The 21,554-nt window shown below is 43.4% G+C and overlaps 1 protein-coding gene across 1 annotated transcript in view; it reads left to right on the forward strand.

The window, feature by feature from the left end:
- Positions 1-21,554, forward strand: part of sema6bb (sema domain, transmembrane domain (TM), and cytoplasmic domain, (semaphorin) 6Bb) — a 122,254-nt gene that overhangs the window by 60,645 nt on the left and 40,055 nt on the right. Inside the window, exons 4-10 of the mRNA XM_068725956.1 lie at positions 3,442-3,502; positions 3,652-3,714; positions 12,671-12,769; positions 14,254-14,344; positions 14,809-14,928; positions 15,474-15,562; positions 16,373-16,590. Coding sequence (XP_068582057.1) covers positions 3,442-3,502; positions 3,652-3,714; positions 12,671-12,769; positions 14,254-14,344; positions 14,809-14,928; positions 15,474-15,562; positions 16,373-16,590 — 741 coding nt within the window. The remainder of the gene's footprint in view (positions 1-3,441; positions 3,503-3,651; positions 3,715-12,670; positions 12,770-14,253; positions 14,345-14,808; positions 14,929-15,473; positions 15,563-16,372; positions 16,591-21,554) is intronic.

Genomic DNA, 21,554 nt, shown 5'->3' on the forward strand with positions numbered 1-21,554 from the left:
TTTGCAGCTTCCTGACAGAAAGTTATCTGCCCAGAAAGACACAGATCCCTGTTCAAATGCTTGTGTGAGCCAGAGACAACCCAGCAGGGAGGAAGAGTTTTAAAATGTGTTATATATAAATAAGTACCTGTGTGGCGCCAGGTATGACTGCCAAAAGCTCCTACGGAGTGCATGGCCTGATAAGACGCCTCGCTCATCCCCAAATCCTGTCACCATTAGCATAGCTGCTCCTCAGACTGCAAGCGCTGCTAAACCCCTGCCCCCAAGCACCTGCTGAGAGCAGCTACCTCTCCCTGTTCTCTTCCCATCCTTGCTAAACGAAAGTAAACTGTGTATTTGGCTGGTGGCTGGTGGAGTAAAGCGCCTTGCTGTGTTAAGCCCCATTTCATTGCTGCCCGGATGAGCAGCTGTGGATCCTGTGGTCTTCAGACGCATCCAAAAGGGCTAATTCACGCAAATATAAACCAATTGGAGAGTGTTTATCTATTGACAAGATGACCAAAGGAACGAAGCCAACTCTTGATTAACTGTTCCATTCGTGATAAAGCGTATCAGGGTTTTACCATCTGGCTCGATGCGTGTATGTGTTTGCGTTAGGTTGGAAAGGAAAGCGTGTTGACTTACTGCCAGGTTGGTTGTTGCTCCGTTTATTAGCACACAGACATCGACCTCATAGGTCACGGGGGGGGGGTCACCCGGCGGTCACAGCCGGGTCAAACGCCTCATGGCAGACGGACGGGGGAGATGCTCACTGGTGGCGAAGACTGGCAAGCTTGGGAGGTAAAGCTGCCGGGCTGTTCGGCTATGGAGAACGTTAAGCATGCAGACGAGGACAAGTATGTGGGAGAGACACCCACATGGACACATACCGCTCTGGACTTGATTTTCAAAAGATACTGTTTGGAAGTTTGTGCACTTTAAACTACAACTTTGTAAAGCTGCTGTTTTTAAAATGAGGACTGCAAACTAGGAAACTAGGACTGCAACCAATGGTGACATTTTGAAATACTTAATACTTAAAAAAGTCTAATTTAATCAATTATTAACATGTATGCTTATGATATCCTTTTTTAAGTGGGTGCTGCAGACGATGGGTGAGTTTAATGCCGGAAAAAGATCTTTGACCAAAACGCTGCTCTTGGTTGGAACTCAGTGGGCGGTGCAGGACTTTTCTACACGCGCTATTTTAGTTTTGAGAAAACTGACATTTTTACTTGTCTCTCCGGCACATATTTACAGGCACCCAAATACATGCAAACTCACACACTGGCATTCCACATTCTACCCTCCCTCAGTCAGAAGAAGTGTCAGGGTAACTAGGTGGTCAGCTCAAAACCTTTCCATTTCATTTTCATCCAGTGGAGCAGCTTTTCCTGCACACTGTTTGCAGACTCAGAAAGGCTCAACGCTGCTCACACTAAACCACAATACAGCTGCTAGCAAGCAGAGTAGGAAGACTAACAAGAAATAGAGGCTTAAGATGTCTTGGCCTTGAGTCTGCTGTTGTTTGGACTGTCAAAAGGAGAAGGTTCATGAGCTGGTCAAGTCAGAAATTTAGGAAATGTTGACAGTTTCTCTTCAGATTCTGTGTTGACTTTGTATTAGACAGGTCAGAAAAGGGTCGGAGGCGTTAATGAAATAACAGCTCAGTCACGCGCACATCCTACACACCCATACGCAATCACACACTCGGCCAGTCAAAGAGGAAGAAATAGGAGACTTTTGATTTGTAGGTTTAAGGGCTGGATTTTGTGAGTCAAGGCGCCTTTGGGAGTTATGACCTAATGAATCGAGGCTATTCATGGCTGCATGCACATCCAGCAACATAAAGAATAATGACATTTTACACAGTTCACATGTTAGTCCTTACCCCAACCTTCTACCACATGCTGCACACATTAAATCCACTAACACACACATAAACAAACGAAAACATACAGGCCACAGGCTTTGCATCATTCAAACAACCTGGAAGGCAAGAGATGCGGAGGGAAAGAGAAGCAGCAGTATAAATAATTCCCCCTCCTCTGCACTATCAAAGGCAACAGCGCTGGCTGCCATCCACTCTGACTAGGAGGCCTGTTGCTATATCCATTATGTTAATGCTGAGACAACGCTGAAACAGCCTGGATGAGATTATGCTTCACACCCTGGCTCACTCCACTGTTTGGAGAATGCTTAAACTCTGACCTGTTAAGCAGGGACGCACCGAGCAAGTGTTTGGTGATTTTGCACTTCTTCGCCACTTAGCCTCCGTGCTTTTCTGCAAGGCTGAGTAAGAGTGGGGATCTTCTAAAAACACCAGCAGGAAGTGAGGATGAATTATTCAGGATCGGGGTAACCTGGTGGCACTTGGCCTACCTGTGCTCTCATCATGCGCGCAGTCTCACAGATCTTAGAAAGGTAGATGCAAACACGCTTCGATACACACACTTGGGTGGTACAAATACTCACAGTCGCTTATGCACGGATGCACACACGATAACCCCGGCCTCTATTAAAGAAAAAAGAGAAACCAAGACAACATGCAGCACTGGGAGGCAGAGCCGGATCGGAGATGGGATCGATACTGCCGCAATAACACGGCTATGGCAGATTTACAGATTAGCCCGTTCAGAGCTCGGCCCTGTGCTAAGATGAAGCCCATGCTTCAGTCCCGAACCAGCAGATGCCGAGGCCTTGATATGCACATATATGCGCATTTCAGATGTTACTAGCTGCCGAGCCCAATTTAGCTGCTATTTTCACAGGAAAATCCAAGGTTACTGCAGAATTACCAGCAGATTAAGAGTACGAGAAAGCAGTGTGTGGAACATCATGAATACATGCATGTTGTTATATTCAGGACCACGTGTAGGCAGCGTGTGGGGGTGTGCAAACATCAGTATAACAACTTGATTAAATCATCCAATAATACAATTTCAGGCTTTTTGAATAAGACTGATAAGCTGAATTCTGGCGCCTAGGAGCAAATTTAATGCAGCAAGTAGAGTTTAATGAGAAGAAGCAAAAAGCAAAGGGGAAATACGAGACATCATTATGCAGTCAGGTACCCATTTCTCATATATATTGGGGAAAAAAAATGGAAGACATTGTAAAGCTGTTCCCTAATCTCTGAGGGTCTGATCAAGTGTAAATGAATAAAAGTCTCTAATAAGAATGTATTATAGCTGTATCCGCAGAATTATTTAGTTGTAAAACCACACTAATTTAATATATGGTGGAAATATTCATACACAGAGTTTGAATTAAGTGTGTTGCCTGGATTTCATCCAAAAGAAAGTCTGCATGGACCTGCACTATCCTGAGCGAGCGATGCTATCTGTGCTGTTCTTGTGCTGTGGAACTGGCATTCATGGTTTGCTTAGTGCAGCGTCTTCCCTTAGTTCTGTGTTGGCTGACCGCCACTCTTTCTCTATATCCCTCTCTTCCTCCCACCAGGGATGACCTTTTCCGCGTGGAGTTGGACATCGTCGCAGGAGACGAGATGTTCTACAGCAAGGTGAGCACCTTCCGGAAAGACGCCCATCGCATTTACAACCTTGAGGCGGACATACGATTCGCCATCAGGCTGCAAAATGTAATTTTTGTTCTACAGAGAAATGCAAATGTAGCTAACAAGCAGTGCATGTTTGTTTTTTGTATGTATAGAAAAGGACGTGGGAGTCAAACAAGAATGACATCAGGATCTGCAGGATGAAGGGCAAACATGAGGTGAGACGGTGTCTGCTTCTCCATCTTTTCTGTCTTGTTAAAACAAAGCTAATTTATTAATCCGGCATGTTCCAGCAACAAGGCCATTCAACAGCTTTACATAAAACATCAAAAGATAAAGTGCAAAAGAAACACATTATAAAAGGACATTTAAAAACAATTAAAAACAGTCATTAAAAATTCAGGAGAATAGAATATGAAAACAAGCCAAAATAGATTAAGACGGGTATAAAATACAAGAATAAAAGTTCTAACAAATGATTTAATAAAAGGCAGCGGCAAACAGAAAAGTCTTCTGCCTTGATTTAGAATAAGTGAGAGTTGCAGCTGGCCTGCATTTTTGTTCCAGATACATGGAGCATAAAAACTGAACGTTGCTTCTTCGTGTTTAGTTTTGACTCTGGGGACAGAAAGCAGACCAGGACCACCTGAGAGGTCTGGACGGTTCATAACACTGCAGAAGATCAGTATTTTGGCCCAAACCATTAAGAGCTTCATGAACCAACAGGAAGCCAGTGTCCAGACTTTGTCTATCAATTTGTTCTTAATGAACAAGATATTGAGGTCCTGGAGGAACCCCAGTTAAGAGACCCAAATCAGCACATGCAGTTTTAATAGATGGATAATTGTTTTGTTTGTTTTCAGATGATATTCATTACATAATTAATGTTAGAAGAAGAACTAAGTCAACATTTTACAATGCTTATTCCAGTTTATTCCAGTCTGTATTCCATGTATGTTAGATATGTTAAAATATGTTAAAATACCGTTGATAGTACAAAAACTCTTCATTTATTGATTTGAAGTTATTTCAGCATTTCATTTGCATTTTTACTTTCTTTTACTGGAGGCGTTTTCCGAGTTGTTTATCCGAATAGCTTAAATCGTTCAGCTCCCCAAAACAATTCTGGGGTTTTGGCAAAAAAAAAATCAGAGGCAAAGAATAATGTGCAAAAGAATTCCAGATCAAATGTATTTGATGGCATTTGGTTCGTGAAATATGTTGAAAGCATGTCAGAGCTCTCGTTCTTACTCACATTATCATGGCACATGTCTTCCCTTTCTGCCTGGAGCTCTGGTTTCATTGTGCCAGTCATCTGACTGTCATGCCTGCTGGCTGAGCCTCAAGATGAGGACGGCTCTGACCGCGTATCATCTCATTGTCCCCGCTCATCTAACACACACACACACACACACACACACACACACACATCAATCAGAAGAATAGAGCCACTCCTACCTATACATCACTCGTTCCACCATCATGAGGTAGGAATGCGGCTGGTGCTCTCAGAAAATCCAGGTGGGCGTTGGGAGGCTGAGGCGGCAAAGAAGTGATGGGGTGAAACGTCCCAGCAGCCACCAGCAGCCCACGCCTGAATACCTCTTATATCTCCAACACACACATCCCCTAGCTGCCACATGTAAACAGCCCGTATGTGTGTGTGTGTGTGTGTGTGTGTGTGTGTGTGTGTGTGTGTGTGTGTGTGTGTGTGTGTGTGTGTGTGTGTGTGTGTGTGTGGGTGAGTGAGGTGGTGACGGTTGGCGGGGGAAACATGGGCTCTGTCGCCTCCAGGCAGAGACAAAAAAAAAAAAAAGACTTATTTAACACAGTGAGAGAACACCTGACATTAAATCTGTGTGAGACAGTGCCAGACAGAAACACAATGGAGAATAGAGGGACGGTGACAAAAAGCTTGGGCCGAGAGGACGAGAGGAGAGGGGAGGAGGAGGAGGAGGAGGGAGATGGAGAGGTGAGAGAGAAGAGAGGGGTAGATAAAGGAGAGGGGGGGGGGGGGGGGGGGGGGGGGGGGATGTGTGGGTCCTTGTTGGCCGGCCCCGAGGAGAGCTGTGGGGCTGACTGAGATATGAAAGGTCTTCTTGCCCCTAATGAGTGAGCTGCCTGGTAAGGCTGTGAGTCACACGGCAATGTGAGGAAGATAAGAACACTGCCAGGTCTTCTCAGTCAGCTCTCTGGGCTCAGACGCATATGAATGGGTGTACACACGAGCAGTCACACACACACACACACACACACACACACGCGCGCGCGCGATCAACCGATATGGATTTCTGAAAGCCGCCGCGATATTTTCAAGTCTCTATAATTAGTATGTGACTGCAAAAGCAATTATTTTCATTCCAAATATCAGGTGATGAAAAAGTTGGAGCTGCACACATTTGCAATTTAATGTGATCCTGCACAACAACAAACTACAGCCTCCAAAATGCAACATTTTAAAGGAACCCTGTGGGCTTTTGGTCTCAACAAAGTTTACGTTCAGTGTTTCTCACCAAGGAAGCATCGTGGTTCATGCATTTCCTTTCTCATAAAACATTTATATTTGTCTTCTTTCCTGCATGTTGCTGGTGCATTGTTAGTTTTCCTGGCACATCACAGCCACCTGCCAGTCAGCGGAATAGCGTGGAGACGTTGTCAGGAATACGTACGGTGTCACCCACAATGCTCGTGCACATGCACGTGCATCCTCGTGCACGTGCACCAATTCCAAAAGAATAGGTAGACGCTTATCAAGCAGTGCTCCGTAGCACTATCGAAACACCACAGGGTTCCTTGAAGCTTCATAAATGTCGGATCACTATTGTGATGGATATTGTGGTGTAGTACCATTGATAGGTAAATTAACTATATTTGAATTAGCACTGGGCGATACTGCGAAACTCACATATTATGATATGTTAAAACAATTACCTCAATATCAAAACACAAAAGCTTAAAGCTAGGGTTGGGTATCTTCCTCAAAAATGTAACAAAGCGTTTTCTTAAAAGCACCAAAATTAGTTTTACCAGCCTCGGAAAAATAATTGAAACAAAACACAATTTCAGATATATTTTGATGTTGTGCCCGAATGTTGTGAATATTATATCACGATATCAATAGCACAGTAGCTACTGTGTTTACCGTGGGGCTTTTGTATTAAAATGCATTAGATTACTGCAGGTGACCTGTTGCTGTTTTGCACATCATGCTGGAGGTCAAACAGACTGAATATTTAACCAAAGAACAATATCTATCTGACTCCAATGCATGCACACACTCAACATGGAGGTGTAATCACCAACCCTCATGTATGTTCATACATATTCATGATTTCAAGTGTTGTTTTCTCTCTCTCTCTCTCTCTCTCTCTCTCTCTCTCTCTCTCTCTCTCTCTCTGTTTCTCTCTCTCCTACACATACATGAACATAATTAAAACAGAAAATCACATCTGTCAAGCCGACATCTTCCCTGTGCCTTCTTCAACCCTCTGTCCCCTCCCTTTCCCCTCTTCTTCTCCTCCACTTCTCCTCCTGAAAATGTCCTGTTCTGCTTGGGGGACGGTTGTGTCAGATGTGATGCATTCACCACCTCGTAATTGGTTTTGTAATTAAATGCTTCTGCTTGGTTGATCACAAAGGACATAGTATTCTCCCTAATTAGGCTGAAAATTCAATATCCTAATTCTTTTTTTCGCCTTTTTTCTTCTCTCGTGTTGACCAAACGATTGTTGATGAATGCAACAGCCGGCCACGCTGTCACTCACTCTGCATATTCTCGTCATATTTTCCTTTGTCCTCTGCTTTCTGCTGTCTCTTTATCGCTCCTGTATTTGCCCTTTTCATGTTGTTCTCTGTCATTTCCTCCTCCTCTTTCACTCCTTCCCCTTTATCTTCTTATGAAAGCAAAAGAAAGCAAAAAGGTAGAGGGTGAGACGTTCCCTAGAGGTGGCACTGTGCCAACACGTCAGGCCATGGCAGCGTGGCATTCACATGCAAACAAAGGCAATTCCATATAGAGCGCTTTTAAAGAGCGGTTGGGCATCGTTATAAGCAGCACTTAGCGAGATTGTTTGATCAATATTGCGTTGATCGTGCTCTCTGAGGAGCTTAGGGTTTTCAATCGTCCAACCCAAATGCCTTTACGGGGTTGGAAGCTCAGAAGATTCAGTTTCACAGCCTATTTGGCTCCCAAGTTAATCAATTTGAAACACCACATGAAGTCACTTTCATTCCATGTTGTTGTATTGTTTTTCTTTTTCTTTATATGTATAAAGTCTTTTTTTTCTGTGCCTTTCGATTCTAGACAATGTCTATTATTAAATAATCAAATTCATTTGTGCTGATTTCATAATATAATGCAAATTTAAGTCTTGCTAGTTGTTTTTTTATTTTCTTTTAGTCAAAGTTGCCCCACACCTGGGACATTTAAATTCAAGGCAGATACCGACTCAAATATCTGGATCAGTACGGATGACCATGGGGCCGATCTATCTGATCCAATAGTATGATTATGTGCTATATACATTATATACTGTATTTTCCTTTTTATTCCTGTAAACATCAGTTCAGTTCTTTTATATGTAGGTGTATGTACTCAGGCAGACAGCCTATTAATGAAACACTAGTATTGGATCGATACTCCGTATCAGCCGATACCAAAAGCCCAGGTGTCTGTATTGGGAAGAAGTTGAATTCCCTATAAACTGGCTTTATCATGGAATATTTGGATTTGCCAGAAGTGTGCTGAGCCTTCTTTTCTCCATACATTCCTAAAAAGCCATTTTTTTTTACAAGCAACCATTCATCATGATGTATTAATCACATTGTGACAATTAGCCACCTTTTTCTCAGCAGGTTGTCAAACAGAGAGCTGTTCAGGGGTGAACCGGGTTAAGTGTTGTAGTCAAGGATTGAGTGGCAGTGTGAGTGTGTGTGTGTGAGTGTGTGTGTGTGCGTGTGTGTGTGTGAATGTCCGGTGTGTATGTTTCCACCATGGAGTGGAGCTCAGCCGACCCCACGATCTGCAGGTCTCGCTGCAGGTCGGCTCCACCGCTGAGGCTGCCACATGGCTGACTGGCCTGGAAAAACTCTGGTTTCCTCCTTTCTGTCTCCTCTTCCATCACCCTCTCCTTCTCATTATTGTGTCCTCATACCTCTATTATTTCACTTTCCCTTCCCTCTCTCCCCTCCCTCTGGTGTCTGATGTTTGTTTGTGGCCTGTGGTGTGTTCAGTCAGAATTACCATCAAACTGAGAAGAAGGGTCGCTGAGGGATGCGGATTAGCTTTAACATGCTGAGTAAGACCGCAGCACTCAGAACAGCACATTGCTGCTAATTTGGTACCGCTGTTAATTTATCCTCCGCCTACATGCGCACAAAACATACACTACTCTCCCGCTTCCTGTCATGGAGAGTCACTCTGTTTTCAGTCAAAATTGTGCGTCAGGGATTTTTCTGGGAATGACGAGCCTGTTGTTAATGAGTGAAGACGAGGGCTCGCCAAACCTTTGTGAGTGTGTATTGTGTATACAGTAGATGTGTGTGTGAGAGTGAGTGTGTGGGAGTGTTCTGGCTTGATGGCGGCTCTTGGCAGAGCAATGCTCTCTTCTCCCTGGTCGCTAACATCAGGGGACTAGCCAGGCATGTAATGGAAACTTTGGAGATTGAGAAGAGCAGCTTGGTAAATACGAGCCCCTGATGTACTGCCTTAGATGGCTCCTATCGTACGATCATTACTAAACCAGGTCATCATGATAAATTAAAATATTTTATGAGAGTATGAAACATGCTGTGGTTGCTCTTAAAACAGGAGAATGAGCAGAAGATTTTACGACGTATGCACCTGTTTTGTATTTTGGTTAGACCAAACAGGGGAATGCTGATTGTAGCCGGAGGTAAAAAAGCCCATGTTGGTTTAAGGTTTTTGGATGAAGCCGCATCATTAGGGCAAAGTTTGTTTATCGTCTCAGACTGAGGGGTTAAGTTCCGGACAATAGATAAAAAGCAGATGCCGAATGTGGAGACTCCTCAGTTTTAATGGTGTCTGACTGCTGCAGGTTGTTTTGAGCAGATGTGTTGTAGCAACTGAGAACTTGTTGCCGATCCTCTCACTGTGTCTGTGTGATCACTCGCATTTATATTTCTGTGTGTCCATGGAAAATGTCTCTGCCTTTGCCGAGAAGCACTCAGCTCGGTCCACAGAGTAGAACTAGCCTGGCAAACCTCTGCCTTAAGAGCAAGAGACTGATTAAAAACCTGCTGCCTGCGTAGCGTCTAGTTAAAAAAAAAGAAAAGAGAAGCAGATTCATGTATGCAAACTTGCTCACAGGCGCATATACTGCACACACACTTGTGAGCCATCTCCCCCTATCGTTTCACTTCTCCTCAAAACCTTCCCTTCATTCACAACTCCGTCCATACTCGCACTCGGGGCGCGTGCTCCTGTGTAATTCATCTGTGCTGCAGATTAATTTTTCAGAGCAGCTCTCTGCCACTGTCAGTAAGAGGAGCAGAAGGGGGGAGGGGGGGGGGGGGGGGGTTGAGGGTTGAGGAAAAGGAGGAGGGCTGCAGTCATCAGGGTCCCGGGAAGGCTTGCCAGCCAGCACAGGTGGCGTTTTGTCTGGATTCTGCCCAGGGAGCGAGGGAACAGAGAGAGGGAAGGAGGCAGAGAGGAGAAGAAGGAGGAACCAGGACTTACAAGATTTGGATTTAAAAATAATTGTTTAATTCTGTGATTCAGCACTTGATCCTTTGTAATTGGTTTATTTTTTAAAATGTGGAAACCATAGTAAAACCCTAATCCTGCTGACTAAATCTGGCTTTGAATTTAAAAAAAAAGACCCATACCTGAAAGAGGCAAATCGCTTCCTTGAATAGATGAATAAGGGTTAATGAAAAGCATGTGTACAGCAGGGGATACATTTTGTGGGTGTCTGTAAAGTGCCAGTGGCAATCAAAACTCAATAGTTGAAATGTTTTTATCCTGTCATGAAACGTTTAATTTTCTGTGTACAAGCACAGCCAGTGTTTTTACTCCCCTCTCTGAGAGGCAGTTGGACTGGGTTGTTATTAAGAGTGCTTCATCTGGCTTTGTGATTACAGCTCTGACCAAGCTGACAGAATGCAACAGCATGCAAATGCTGTGCTGTGATTCCACACACACACACACACACACACACACACACACACACACACACACACAAACACAGACACACAAACACAGACACACATATACTGTCAGCTTCGCTCTGCAATTTGTCACACGGTGCTGCGCCATTAGAAATTTACACCTCACACTTGAGCCCCTGCACCCCGACACACACACACACACACACACACACACACACACACACACACACACACACACACACACACACAAACACACACACAAACTCTTTACACTCACACGAAAACACTTCCTCCTTTCCTGTTTTTTTTTTTGCTGTTGAAAAATGAGAACCCAGCAGGGAGTGAAGTGAGAAGGTGGAGGGGTAGGAGGGTTGAGGGTGGAGCATCTGGAATAACACTCACTCGTCTCTCATATCGCTGCTTCCCCTCTGATCTCTTCCAAACACACAAACACACACACACACACGTACACACTGTCATTTCACATACCCGCTATCACCACCACCGCTTCTGCTCCAGCCCTACTTCTCTTTCCGATGAGATCAGTGTGAGTGGTGGTCTTGAAGTAGACCCCATCTGGTGTGTGCGTGCGTGTGTGTGTGTGTGTGTGTGTGTGTGTGTGTGTGTGTGTGTGTGTGTGTGTGTGTGTGTGTGTGTGTGTGTGGCAGGGCTGGTGCCACCCTGGCTGGGACACTTGTAGTTTGGGGAGGGGGTTGCTGGCTGCTGTCCACCAGTGATCTACAGTACTGTACTGTACATCGCCACTCACTCTACACACACACACACACACACACACACACACACACACACACACGGACGGAGGACTCGGCCTCGCAAAGACAAACTGCTGTCGGTACTTTCGGCTTTTTAAAGTCAAAGGTCATGGTAATTCCTGCAGATTCCCTGTTGATGGATTCTTTGTTTGTTCATGATCATGTTACTTGTTGGTGGTAAAGCATTTGTGCTTCCCAACCTGGGGATCAGGACCTCACGAATAGTCCTAAAATAAGTGTAAGGGGTCACAAGATGATAAAAGTAAGAACAAAAAAAACTTTGGTCATACATACAGCTGTACAATTCTACAAATCAATCAACCTGAGAGGAGAGAAATACTATTTAATTGAACTGCTCACAACTCGTATCAAAGTTTTTATAAACAAAGTGTACATATTTTTTCCCTTTCTTTACCTTTTTTCAATTTATTTTTCTTACTTTGCATCTATATCTCAATCAGATATATATATATATATATATATATATATATATATATATATAGGCATACACATGTTGCAATTGTGTGTAAAAACTAGTGTGCAAGCGAGCACTGAAGTCTAAACTGTTTAGTAAAAGTACCAGTGCTGTATTTCCTGTATTGTGTGATCTTAACAGCAGTGTGAAGTGTTCATCAGAGGTTACATGTGTTTAATCATTTCCACCATAAACACACTGGCTTTACTTCTGTCGAGGCAGCAGCTTAACTTGAAAGTCATTTTTCTCAGTTTCCCTACACCAACATTTATTACTTTTTGGCACTCTCTGGGGCTAAAGCGGCTATTAAGTCATGTGGCGCTTGCACGACTTCTCATTTCAAAAGAAAAAAGCGAGGAAGAATGAAACTGTGACTTTGGTGTATTTAGTCATTAAGCAGGCTCCGTGTAGTTGGACGCCTCATGGTGGAGAAATTAGCCTTAAATCTGCTGCTTGTTTGAGAAAAAAACCTGAGGCTGGTTTGGATTACCGTCTGTCAATCAGCAGCGTGTTTGCCGCGTTCTGCGTGTGTTTGCATGTGTGAAGAGGGTAGACAGTTGAAGTCTCTGCAGGCAACGTTCAGACTGTATCAATATGATTGACAGCGCTAATGGTGTGATAATTCCACACGTCAGGCAACTGAGAAGCTTCATTTCACAGAGCGATTTAGGATAATCACTCTGAAAAATAAACTCTATTTTTCCTCTATTCACACCATCATTTTGCCTTTATTCTATTCACTTTTACCCCTCCTGCATATTAAGCTCCCGCTCTCTTTATTTCTCTCTTCTCCTGCAGGATGAATGCCGTAACTTCATGAAGGTGCTGCTCAGCAGACAAGGAGGCCTGTTTGTGTGCGGGACCAACGCCTTCAACCCGCTATGTGCCAACTATACTGTAAGTTATCCATAAGACGACGTCATAATGATCTGTCTGACATCACTGATAAATGCCTTATCCGTTCCTCCTAAACAGAGGCCTCGCTTCCAAAACACAATCAGTGCGCCTGTTCAGGTGAAAATTTACAGCTTGATTAGAGCTGTTTGTTCAGCTACCGAGGCGGTGTTGACTTCCTCCCCAGGACTTATTTATCCTGGTTGTCTGGCAGTTCCAGCGCCTTGTTTCCCTGAGATACAACAATTGTTATTTCTCGGTGGTTTAGCTTTGCGGTCTGCCGAGCTTGTTACCGTTGAGAGTCTGAGACGGATAATCAAGAAGAACACAAAAGAGGTTAGAGGAGGAAGAGGAGGGTGGAGAGACGGGACTTCTTTGCCTGGTTCGAAGGCAAAGCAGTCCCAGTTGGAGGCAGAGCTTTAGAGCCACCAGGGTTCAAGCTTACAAATGAAAGCGTTGACTGACGTGAGTCAAACAATTAGTCCTCTGAATGTTTCCTCCGCTCCAAAACATATCGGCCATAGTCTGAAGGTTTGTCTCCATCCAGCTCACCTGAATTCTCCGCCATGCAGCCGAATGCTCTCCACTTCCAGAACCCTCCCTTCCCTGTCTCGCTCCAGTACAGTAACGATTTCAAACTTGTGGAAGAAAAGCTACACATGAATATTAATCATCGATTCGGCTGATTTCACTTCATTCTGCAGGAATATTAAATGAGCGATGAAGGCAGTTGAGTTGAAAAAAAGAGAAAGAGAGAGAGAGAGAGAGAGAGAGAGAGAGAGAGAGAGAGAGAGAGGGTGAAAAAAAAATCCCTCTTCTATCAAAGGCTTTTTGAGATAAGTGTTATTTTCAGTTGCTCACATTTCAAACATGTGACACTGAGACGTACCTGGCCCATTATCTGTCAGCCACTAATCACATTCTACAACAGTGCATAACACACCTGTCTCTCCATGATAGGCTGTCTGTTTCTCTGGGGACTAGTTAGCGATGCTAGCTACTGCTTTATTTATAGCAGATTTTTTAATGAAATGACACCTTTTCAGCCGTGGATGAGAATTAGACTGTGCTGTTGAGAATGTTTGCGTTTGGCTACCTTTTAAGTGTACGTGTTTGTAAATGTGTGCGTTTGGGTTATAGAGAGAGACGGATACAAAAGAGAGCTTTCACAGTGTATTTATGTATGATTTTATGTGTGTCTGTATGTGTGTGAGTGTGTTTTATTTATGCATGAGAATGTGACTCTTGTTGCTGCTGCTGCTTTCCCTAATTGGCACCAGTGAATCATTAGTTTGCACTTATGGTAACACTTCCTAATTGTCATTCTCTTTGTGGCTTGTTTTCATAATGCTGCTGGAGATGAATTCACATTGTTTGGAGTTTGCTGATTAATGTGCACATCTGTGTGTGTGTGTGTGTGTGTGTGTGTGTGTGTGTGTGTGTGTGTGTGTGTGTGTGTGTGTCTATATGTGTGTGTGCTGTAACAGGGAGACACTCTGGAGATGGTCGGAGACACGGTCAGCGGTATGGCGAGATGCCCTTATGACCCCAAACACGCAAATGTAGCTCGGTTTGCAGGTAAGACACTCCTTTTGTTTCAGTATTTACTTCCTCACCTGCACGTGGATCAATATCATTGTTGAATGTCATTGACTAGCTCAACAAAATGGAGCAGTTTTATTCATCAGCTTTGTTTACTTCATCAGATTTAAACACTCCACTATAATATAATCAACAGTGCTCTGTGGCTGAAACTGTAGGGAGCCATTACTGTTCAGCCATCGCGCCATTATCTGATATTAGCTCAAAGTAAAAATGTTGTTTTTCTGGCGTGGGAGGGCTGCAAAGTTGCAATTATGTTGCTGCAATTATACTGTTGACTGGTCAGTCATGTTATGTTTATGATGCTAGAGGACTTTCATAAAAATGCAACGTTCGCGCCAGCTCTATTGTTTGTGGTTATGCTGTTGCTTTGGCAGGCTGTCCTACTCACTAGTGTTTCTGTGTGTGTGTGTGTGTGTGTGTGTGTGTGTGTTTGTCAGAGGGAAATCTGTTTACAGCCACGGTGACAGACTTCCTGGCCATCGATGCGGTGATCTACCGTAGCCTTGGGGACAGTCCCGCTCTGCGCACAGTCAAGCACGACTCCAAGTGGTTCAGAGGTACCTACAGACGTGTGTGCATCAGGCGCCGGTGTGTTTTCAGTGTGTGTCCTCATCACTTAGCAGCACGCCGGATCGATACATGTGTCAGTAGCAGAGGGCTGAGTCAGCAGCACCCTGACAACTCCATGTTCAGGCCACTGGCCACGAAAGCTGCCAAACGTACCGCTCCTTGACAGAAAATCCACATCACGGTCAAACCCAACCATGGCAATGGGACGGGAAAAGAAGACGGGACATCAGACACACAGGTTGTAGCCAGTCCCGGGTGTAATAGCGCCGAAATGCAAAGCGTGAAACCGAGTTCTCAGAAACATCAGGGAGTCATAATGCGCTTATTGTTTGGTGTGAAATCCCCTTTCACCATGTAATGAAATTAAGCGTGGCCTGTGCCTCTTTCTCACTGCCCTCATGTTACCTCTGTGTCGTGGGAGTGAATGATGCATTTACAAATGGAGGCACTGTTGGCTGTATGCTTTCTCATGGTCCATCTATATTTCATCATACATTTTCATCTCCTTCTTTCTCTCCCTCTCACAATGTAGAGCCGTATTTCGTCAGCGCTGTGGAGTGGGGACCTCACATCTACTTCTTCTTCAGAGAGATAGCCATGGAGTTCAATTACCTGGAGAAGGTATAGAAGTCATTTTGATGAAAACATATCCTCCTTCCCCTCTGAACCGCTTGTCCATTCACAGCGTCGTTTGAATGGACTGTAGAGGACTGTGTGATTAAAATGCACCACCATGAAAGCAGATGCCGCTCTAATATCTCTCCGCTGCTATTATTTGAATGTCAATATCAACTCTTTTCCCACCATCACGCTGACCTTTCCTCCTTGTATTTGTTTGTCTGCATATCTAATCCAACAAATCACAGTCTGAGTAAACAATTCATGTCTCTGTTAACCTGAGAAAAGCCTTTTTTTGGGGGGGGTATATTTTCTGCCCTTACCAGAGCTGTGGATACATCTTTATGAAAAATATCAGCATCAGGATCTTTTCTAAGGAATTAGCAATTCACATTTGGGGAGAAGTGCTTGCACAAGGTCTCCATCTTTGACATGTTTACAGAGAGCAGAGTAAATGGTTACTTAAACAGCATCGCCGTTGAGTGGATGAGGGTGTTCAAAGAAGCAATTTGAAGATGCGCTGACATTTTTATGAATAATTTACATTAGATTTACCTTTATAACACAATGATCTGTCTAAACAGGGTTTCCGTATTGCAAATAGCATGCAAATGACTCTGTAGAGATCAACCTGCAGTTGAAAAGACCTTTTAAATATGCCTTATTGAAGATGAAACCCAAAGCTTGCTCCCCAGCTAATCATTGTTAGACCGTTATATGAGTGAGCTTTGAGATGCACCTGTCAGTATGTTGCAAAAGTATTTTGTAATTTTCTATGCCCACACCTGCTTCTCTGTGCCTGACCACTCACAGGTGGTGGTGTCACGTGTGTCGCGAGTGTGCAAACGGGATCTGGGTGGGTCTCAGCGCGTCCTGGAGAAGCAGTGGACGTCGTTCCTGAAGGCCCGTCTGAACTGCTCCGTCCCCGGTGATTCCCACTTCTACTTTAACCTGCTCCACTCCACCAGCCGCATCATCAGGATGCACGGCAGGGACATAATCCTGGGGGTGTTCTCCACACCGGCAAACAGGTACAACACACACACACACATACTAACATATACTAAAGAGCACACAAATATGACTTTCTCACTCTCTCAAAAGACATTCAACATCAGACTCAGTGGATCCCAACTTTCTGTCAGTTGTTCTCCAAAACCCTGAACACCACCATCTTTTTTTAACTGTTTACCCATTACTTTCAGCGAACTATTTGAACAGTTAATCCATTATGTTCAGCTATATTTTACCATTTGTCCATGACTGAAGCTGTTTCAACTGTAAGCTAACTATTTTAACCATTTTTTCATTATTTTTAGCAAACTAACTTAAGTGTCAGTCCATTACTTTTAGACAACTATTTTAATCAATCTATTTGAACTGTTTATCTATTCATTTTGGCAAAAATATTTAAACTAAGCTATTTGAACTATTTCCTTTCAACAATAGCTCCTACGTGACACTACTGAGGGACCGTGTCATGGCTGTTGAGTTTTTCAAATGTATTTTTTTTTTTGTGTGTCGAGTGCCATATAGTCCCATTATATTTGAGAGAAGGCAAACATCTCTACAGCTGATATCTCTAAAACTAGCCAACTCATACCAAAACAATCTAGATTGATATATAGCACCACAGGTAAGAGGAAGTTTGGGGTGAACTGTCCCTTTATTATCAAGATACATTTTTGTATTCAAATTGTAATTTCTCTTTTTTTTTAAATTGCTACTCCTCAGACGCTACTATTTATTACTTCTCCACAATCTTTCCACTTACCCCAAAGCAAGTGCAGATCCTGGTAGGCAATCCTGACTCCAGATCAATAATCAACCTGTCTGCCTTTAAATAAGCCTTATTTGTGTGTTTGTGTGTGTATGTGTGCGTACGTGTGAGGCTTTGAGAGCTAAAGTGGACGGATTTCATTCCCAATCCTCTCTGGCAAGAGGAAAAAGGATTCAATCAAACCGAGAGTGTTTTTTCAAGAAATACACAGACGTAGAAACACTTCTTGACATACTTCACGTGGAGATTGAGATAGACACCCAGTGTGAAGCAGCACTCACACGGCTCACCATGGAAATTCAGTGGACCACCATAGTTTGTTCCTTCACCTATGAAGTCGGAAAGAGCAAGGCCTCCTACGGGCCAAGCAAAGCTCCAGAGAAATGAAAGAAGCTGTGTGGCGGTACAAGGGTCAAGATTGTGGGGTACAGAGTAATTCAAGACACATGCGATGCTTTCATTGAGGACAAAAGGGTGATTTGTTGAAAGACAAGATTAAATTGAAAAAAGGTGAGAGGAGAGAAGAGGAGAGGAGGGATGCTGCGTTGTAAATGGGGGATTACTGAAGACTGTGGGTATTTGCACAGCCGAAGACAACACAAACAGCAAACCAGAGAGACTGAACAACAGAGAGAAGGAAGGAGTGTGCAAAAATATGTATGCGAGCTACACATACAGGATACCTCGGATCCTTCTGATGCATTAGATTAGAAAAGCGTTAATGTTCTGAAGTGAGTGTTGAGTGTTACATTTTATTTCAGTGGGATGAGATAATTTGTCTTGCTGCAAGTACAAATAACCAAAACAGTTTCCTTGATTCCTTTGTCTCTTTTCAGATAGTTAGACTAATCTTCTTATTGTGCTTCATTGAAATACTGCTTTTTTGTTGCTATTTTCCAACATGAGCCAGAAAACCGTGATTCTAATACTAAACTACTTATTAAGAGGAACATTGTAGTGTGTTTGTGGGGACATCCTTCATGTATCCTTTGCATTGCACAGGGATAAACACACTCTGCACACTTTAAAATAAGGCTCAAATCATATAACATTATTCAGTATTCAACTTAAACTGTCTGGTAGTGCAAGACATTGAAGCAAACATATAGAAATGCTTGCCTGCTATTTGACTCTGGTCTGGAATCAATACAGTGTCTCACTTAAACGCAGCCAGCAGCATAGTAATCATCTGTCAGTGGTCCCAGTATAATACCCTCTCTATTATTTTAAGAATAAAGTGCTATACCAGTTGCAGGACAGTGTCTCAAAGCAGTGGGCTCCCGGCAAGAGACAGGGGAGAAAGAGGGGAGGAGAAAAAAAGAGATAGAATGAGGGAATAAATGCGAAAGGAGAGAATACAGAGAGGAGAATTAAGAGGGAAAAGCGGCAAACAAGTGGGGGAGAGATGGATGTGGAACTCAAGGACGAGGAAGTCAATAATGGACAACACGTGCATCCCTCGCGCTCCCTGAGATCTAAAACTGTTTCATCAGCTGCATCTTATCTGCGCGTTTGGAAGGACTACGCTGCGAGACAGAGCCACTGCCCGCAGAGACAGATGGATGCTTCGCACACACAAACACACACACACACACACACACACTCTCATACACAAACACACACGTGCACAAACACACTTACAATGGTTCCCAGATAACAGCATTTACGGCATGCCACCGAGAAGAACCAGCTGAACACACACACACACACACACACACACACACACACACACACACCCCTGCTCGGGTGAACTGCCACTGGGCCCTATTTTAAATAACTGCCAGCCAATAGAGAGAGAAAGGTTACGATGGATGGATAAGGAGACGCGTGATAGAGGAAAATGAACACAAAGAGAACGAGAGAATGTGTGAGGTGAGCTGCAAAACTCCCACTGGCCCTGTGTGGCCCACTGCGGCACACTGGCTTAGTGCTTGCCAGACAAATTGCTCTGGCTGGCAGCTTGCAGTGAAAACAGCGTGAAGCAGGACCTGGGAGTGAAGGAATAGCCATTCTCTCCTGCCATTTGGCCCTGGGCAGCATATAAGGGACTGTAGTATGGGAATAACCGGATGAAATCCAAGGTTTAACAGGGCCCTCCTGGAGTGTTTCCTGGACTCTGAAGTTACTCATCTCCCTCTGTGCCCACATACTCCAGGGATAATTTTACAGCCACATACCAGCTCCTCAAACATTATGAAGTTGCTTTTGTGGGATCCTTCAGTCTCCACTTCCAGAGTCTAAAATCGCCTCCAGTTGTCAGTTCCTTTGTGCATCCACCTCTGAAGCCCCAGGCCCTTCCTCTCCAAGAGGCTTGAAAGAAGAGCTCGGATTTCCTACTGAGCACCTCCTGCACTCACACTCCTGATCGGAAGGTCAAGGAGGCGTAGGGAGCAACAGCAAACTGGAAAGAGGGAGAATAAAAATAGGAGACCGTTGGGGAGAAGAAGAGACAATAAACTACTTTCTGCTTTATTTAGCTGCTCAAATAAGTGAGTACGTGTCGGAAGAGAAGCGGCGAGATGTCAAATGGAAGGCTTACATCATGCTGCACCGGACTGGTACTGAAAAACAAACACTTCTCATTATTTCTTAGCTGTTGTTTTGGCAGCTGAAAATGTCTATTGCTGCTGAAGCAGACTGACGTGGGCTCATTAGGCTTAATGGAGCCATGCAGGAGTGCAAGGAAAACATCCCATGCAAAGTAAAGTAAATCTAGTGCATCCTGAGTGGGGGAGGCCGTGTTTGGTTTTGGCTGTAAAGAATCCCATGTGACTGGGTCAGACAGCAGGATGCCCCTCTGGGAAAAAAAAACGGCAGTGGAGGAGAAATGAGGAGGACAAGGAGCAGGAGGAGAACAGGTTTACTGTGCCAGGAGAAGTGTGACACTAGGGAGGCTGCACAGATATGCAAGCTAGTCCCCCCCAGGCCTGCACAAGTAGAGAAGGCAGGGGATACATAGTTAGGTATCTAGCTAGAGCTTGAGAAATGGGTCTGGGAAAGGAACACCACGTATAGTTGACAGCAGAGCCACGTCACAAGGAAAATACAGAATTCCCACAGGGACCTGATGTGAAAAGGCCAAGGGAAAGTAAGAAAAATTGGGTTGCTTGAATACCAAAAAAAAAGAACAGGTGAAAGGTTTCTGGTAGAATAAAATAAAGAAAAAGGATGACTGAATAATATAAAACAATTAAAATAAAGGGTAGAAGTTCAAGAGGTGTAAAGAAAAAGTCTCATAATGAAGGCCGAAGTTGAAAGGTTGTAATTTGAAACTTTGTGATACAGTTTTGATCGTAGTTATGAGTTTATATTTATATAAATATATAATATTAAAATATCTACAGTATCTTTGATGCCTTTAAGAGGTTTTGACATTTTGGAAATTCATTCATTTGCTTCTGAATACAAGTTGTAAGTCTTAAGCGGTTGTCTAGTAATAGCACGACAAGACTCAAACAAATCACTGCTCCCAGCCAAGAAATAGTCTGGCACATAATCCCTTGTAAAACTGCAACTTGTTGTTTCTTCACTCCATTTAAATCCAAGTTCATTAGTGTGATATAAAAGTGCTGGTGGGCAGATTTGTTTTGCATTTGGACAGATTCTCATTGTTAGCTAGGTTTTTTCTTTTTGTTACTAGACTAGGCTAAGCTAAGCTAAGCTAACCGTCTCCTGGCTCCAGCTTTATGTTTACAGTTATGAGAATGGTATCAATATTCTCATCTAAATCTTGGCAAGAAAACAAATAAGCATAGATCCCAAAATGTTAAACTATTCCTTTAAAATGCCAGACTTGTTTTACTGAACAAGTAAAATACATTTTTGGTTGATTGGACTAAAGCTCATTAGTTTATTCCATCATGGCGGCCAAACTCTTTATGTGATTTTGCTGAAGAAAAAGGTAACAAAGTTTATTTGTAACCGTTCTGTATCCATACTAAGTATGGTTGAAATAAAGTCAAGATAATCAATTAAGTAAAAAAACACAAACGCCATGAAAAAAAAGTACAACTAACAATTATCTAAGAACATATACAAAGACCTGCTGTAAAAAAAAGTATGAAACAGTTAATCATTTGTTGGATTTCTGACCTTTAAATCTATAAACATTTGAACAGAAATGATATAGCCCCCATGTGGCTAATTGATACCATATTTCACAAGGCCTTTACTTTTTTTATTTACGATGAGTGTGCAAAATGTAAAGTCTCTTCA

This window comes from Cebidichthys violaceus, unplaced genomic scaffold, assembly GCF_023349555.1.
Source record: "Cebidichthys violaceus isolate CVI_PGR_0920_01 unplaced genomic scaffold, fCebVio1.0.p SCAF_37, whole genome shotgun sequence".
NCBI lineage: Eukaryota > Metazoa > Chordata > Actinopteri > Perciformes > Stichaeidae > Cebidichthys > Cebidichthys violaceus.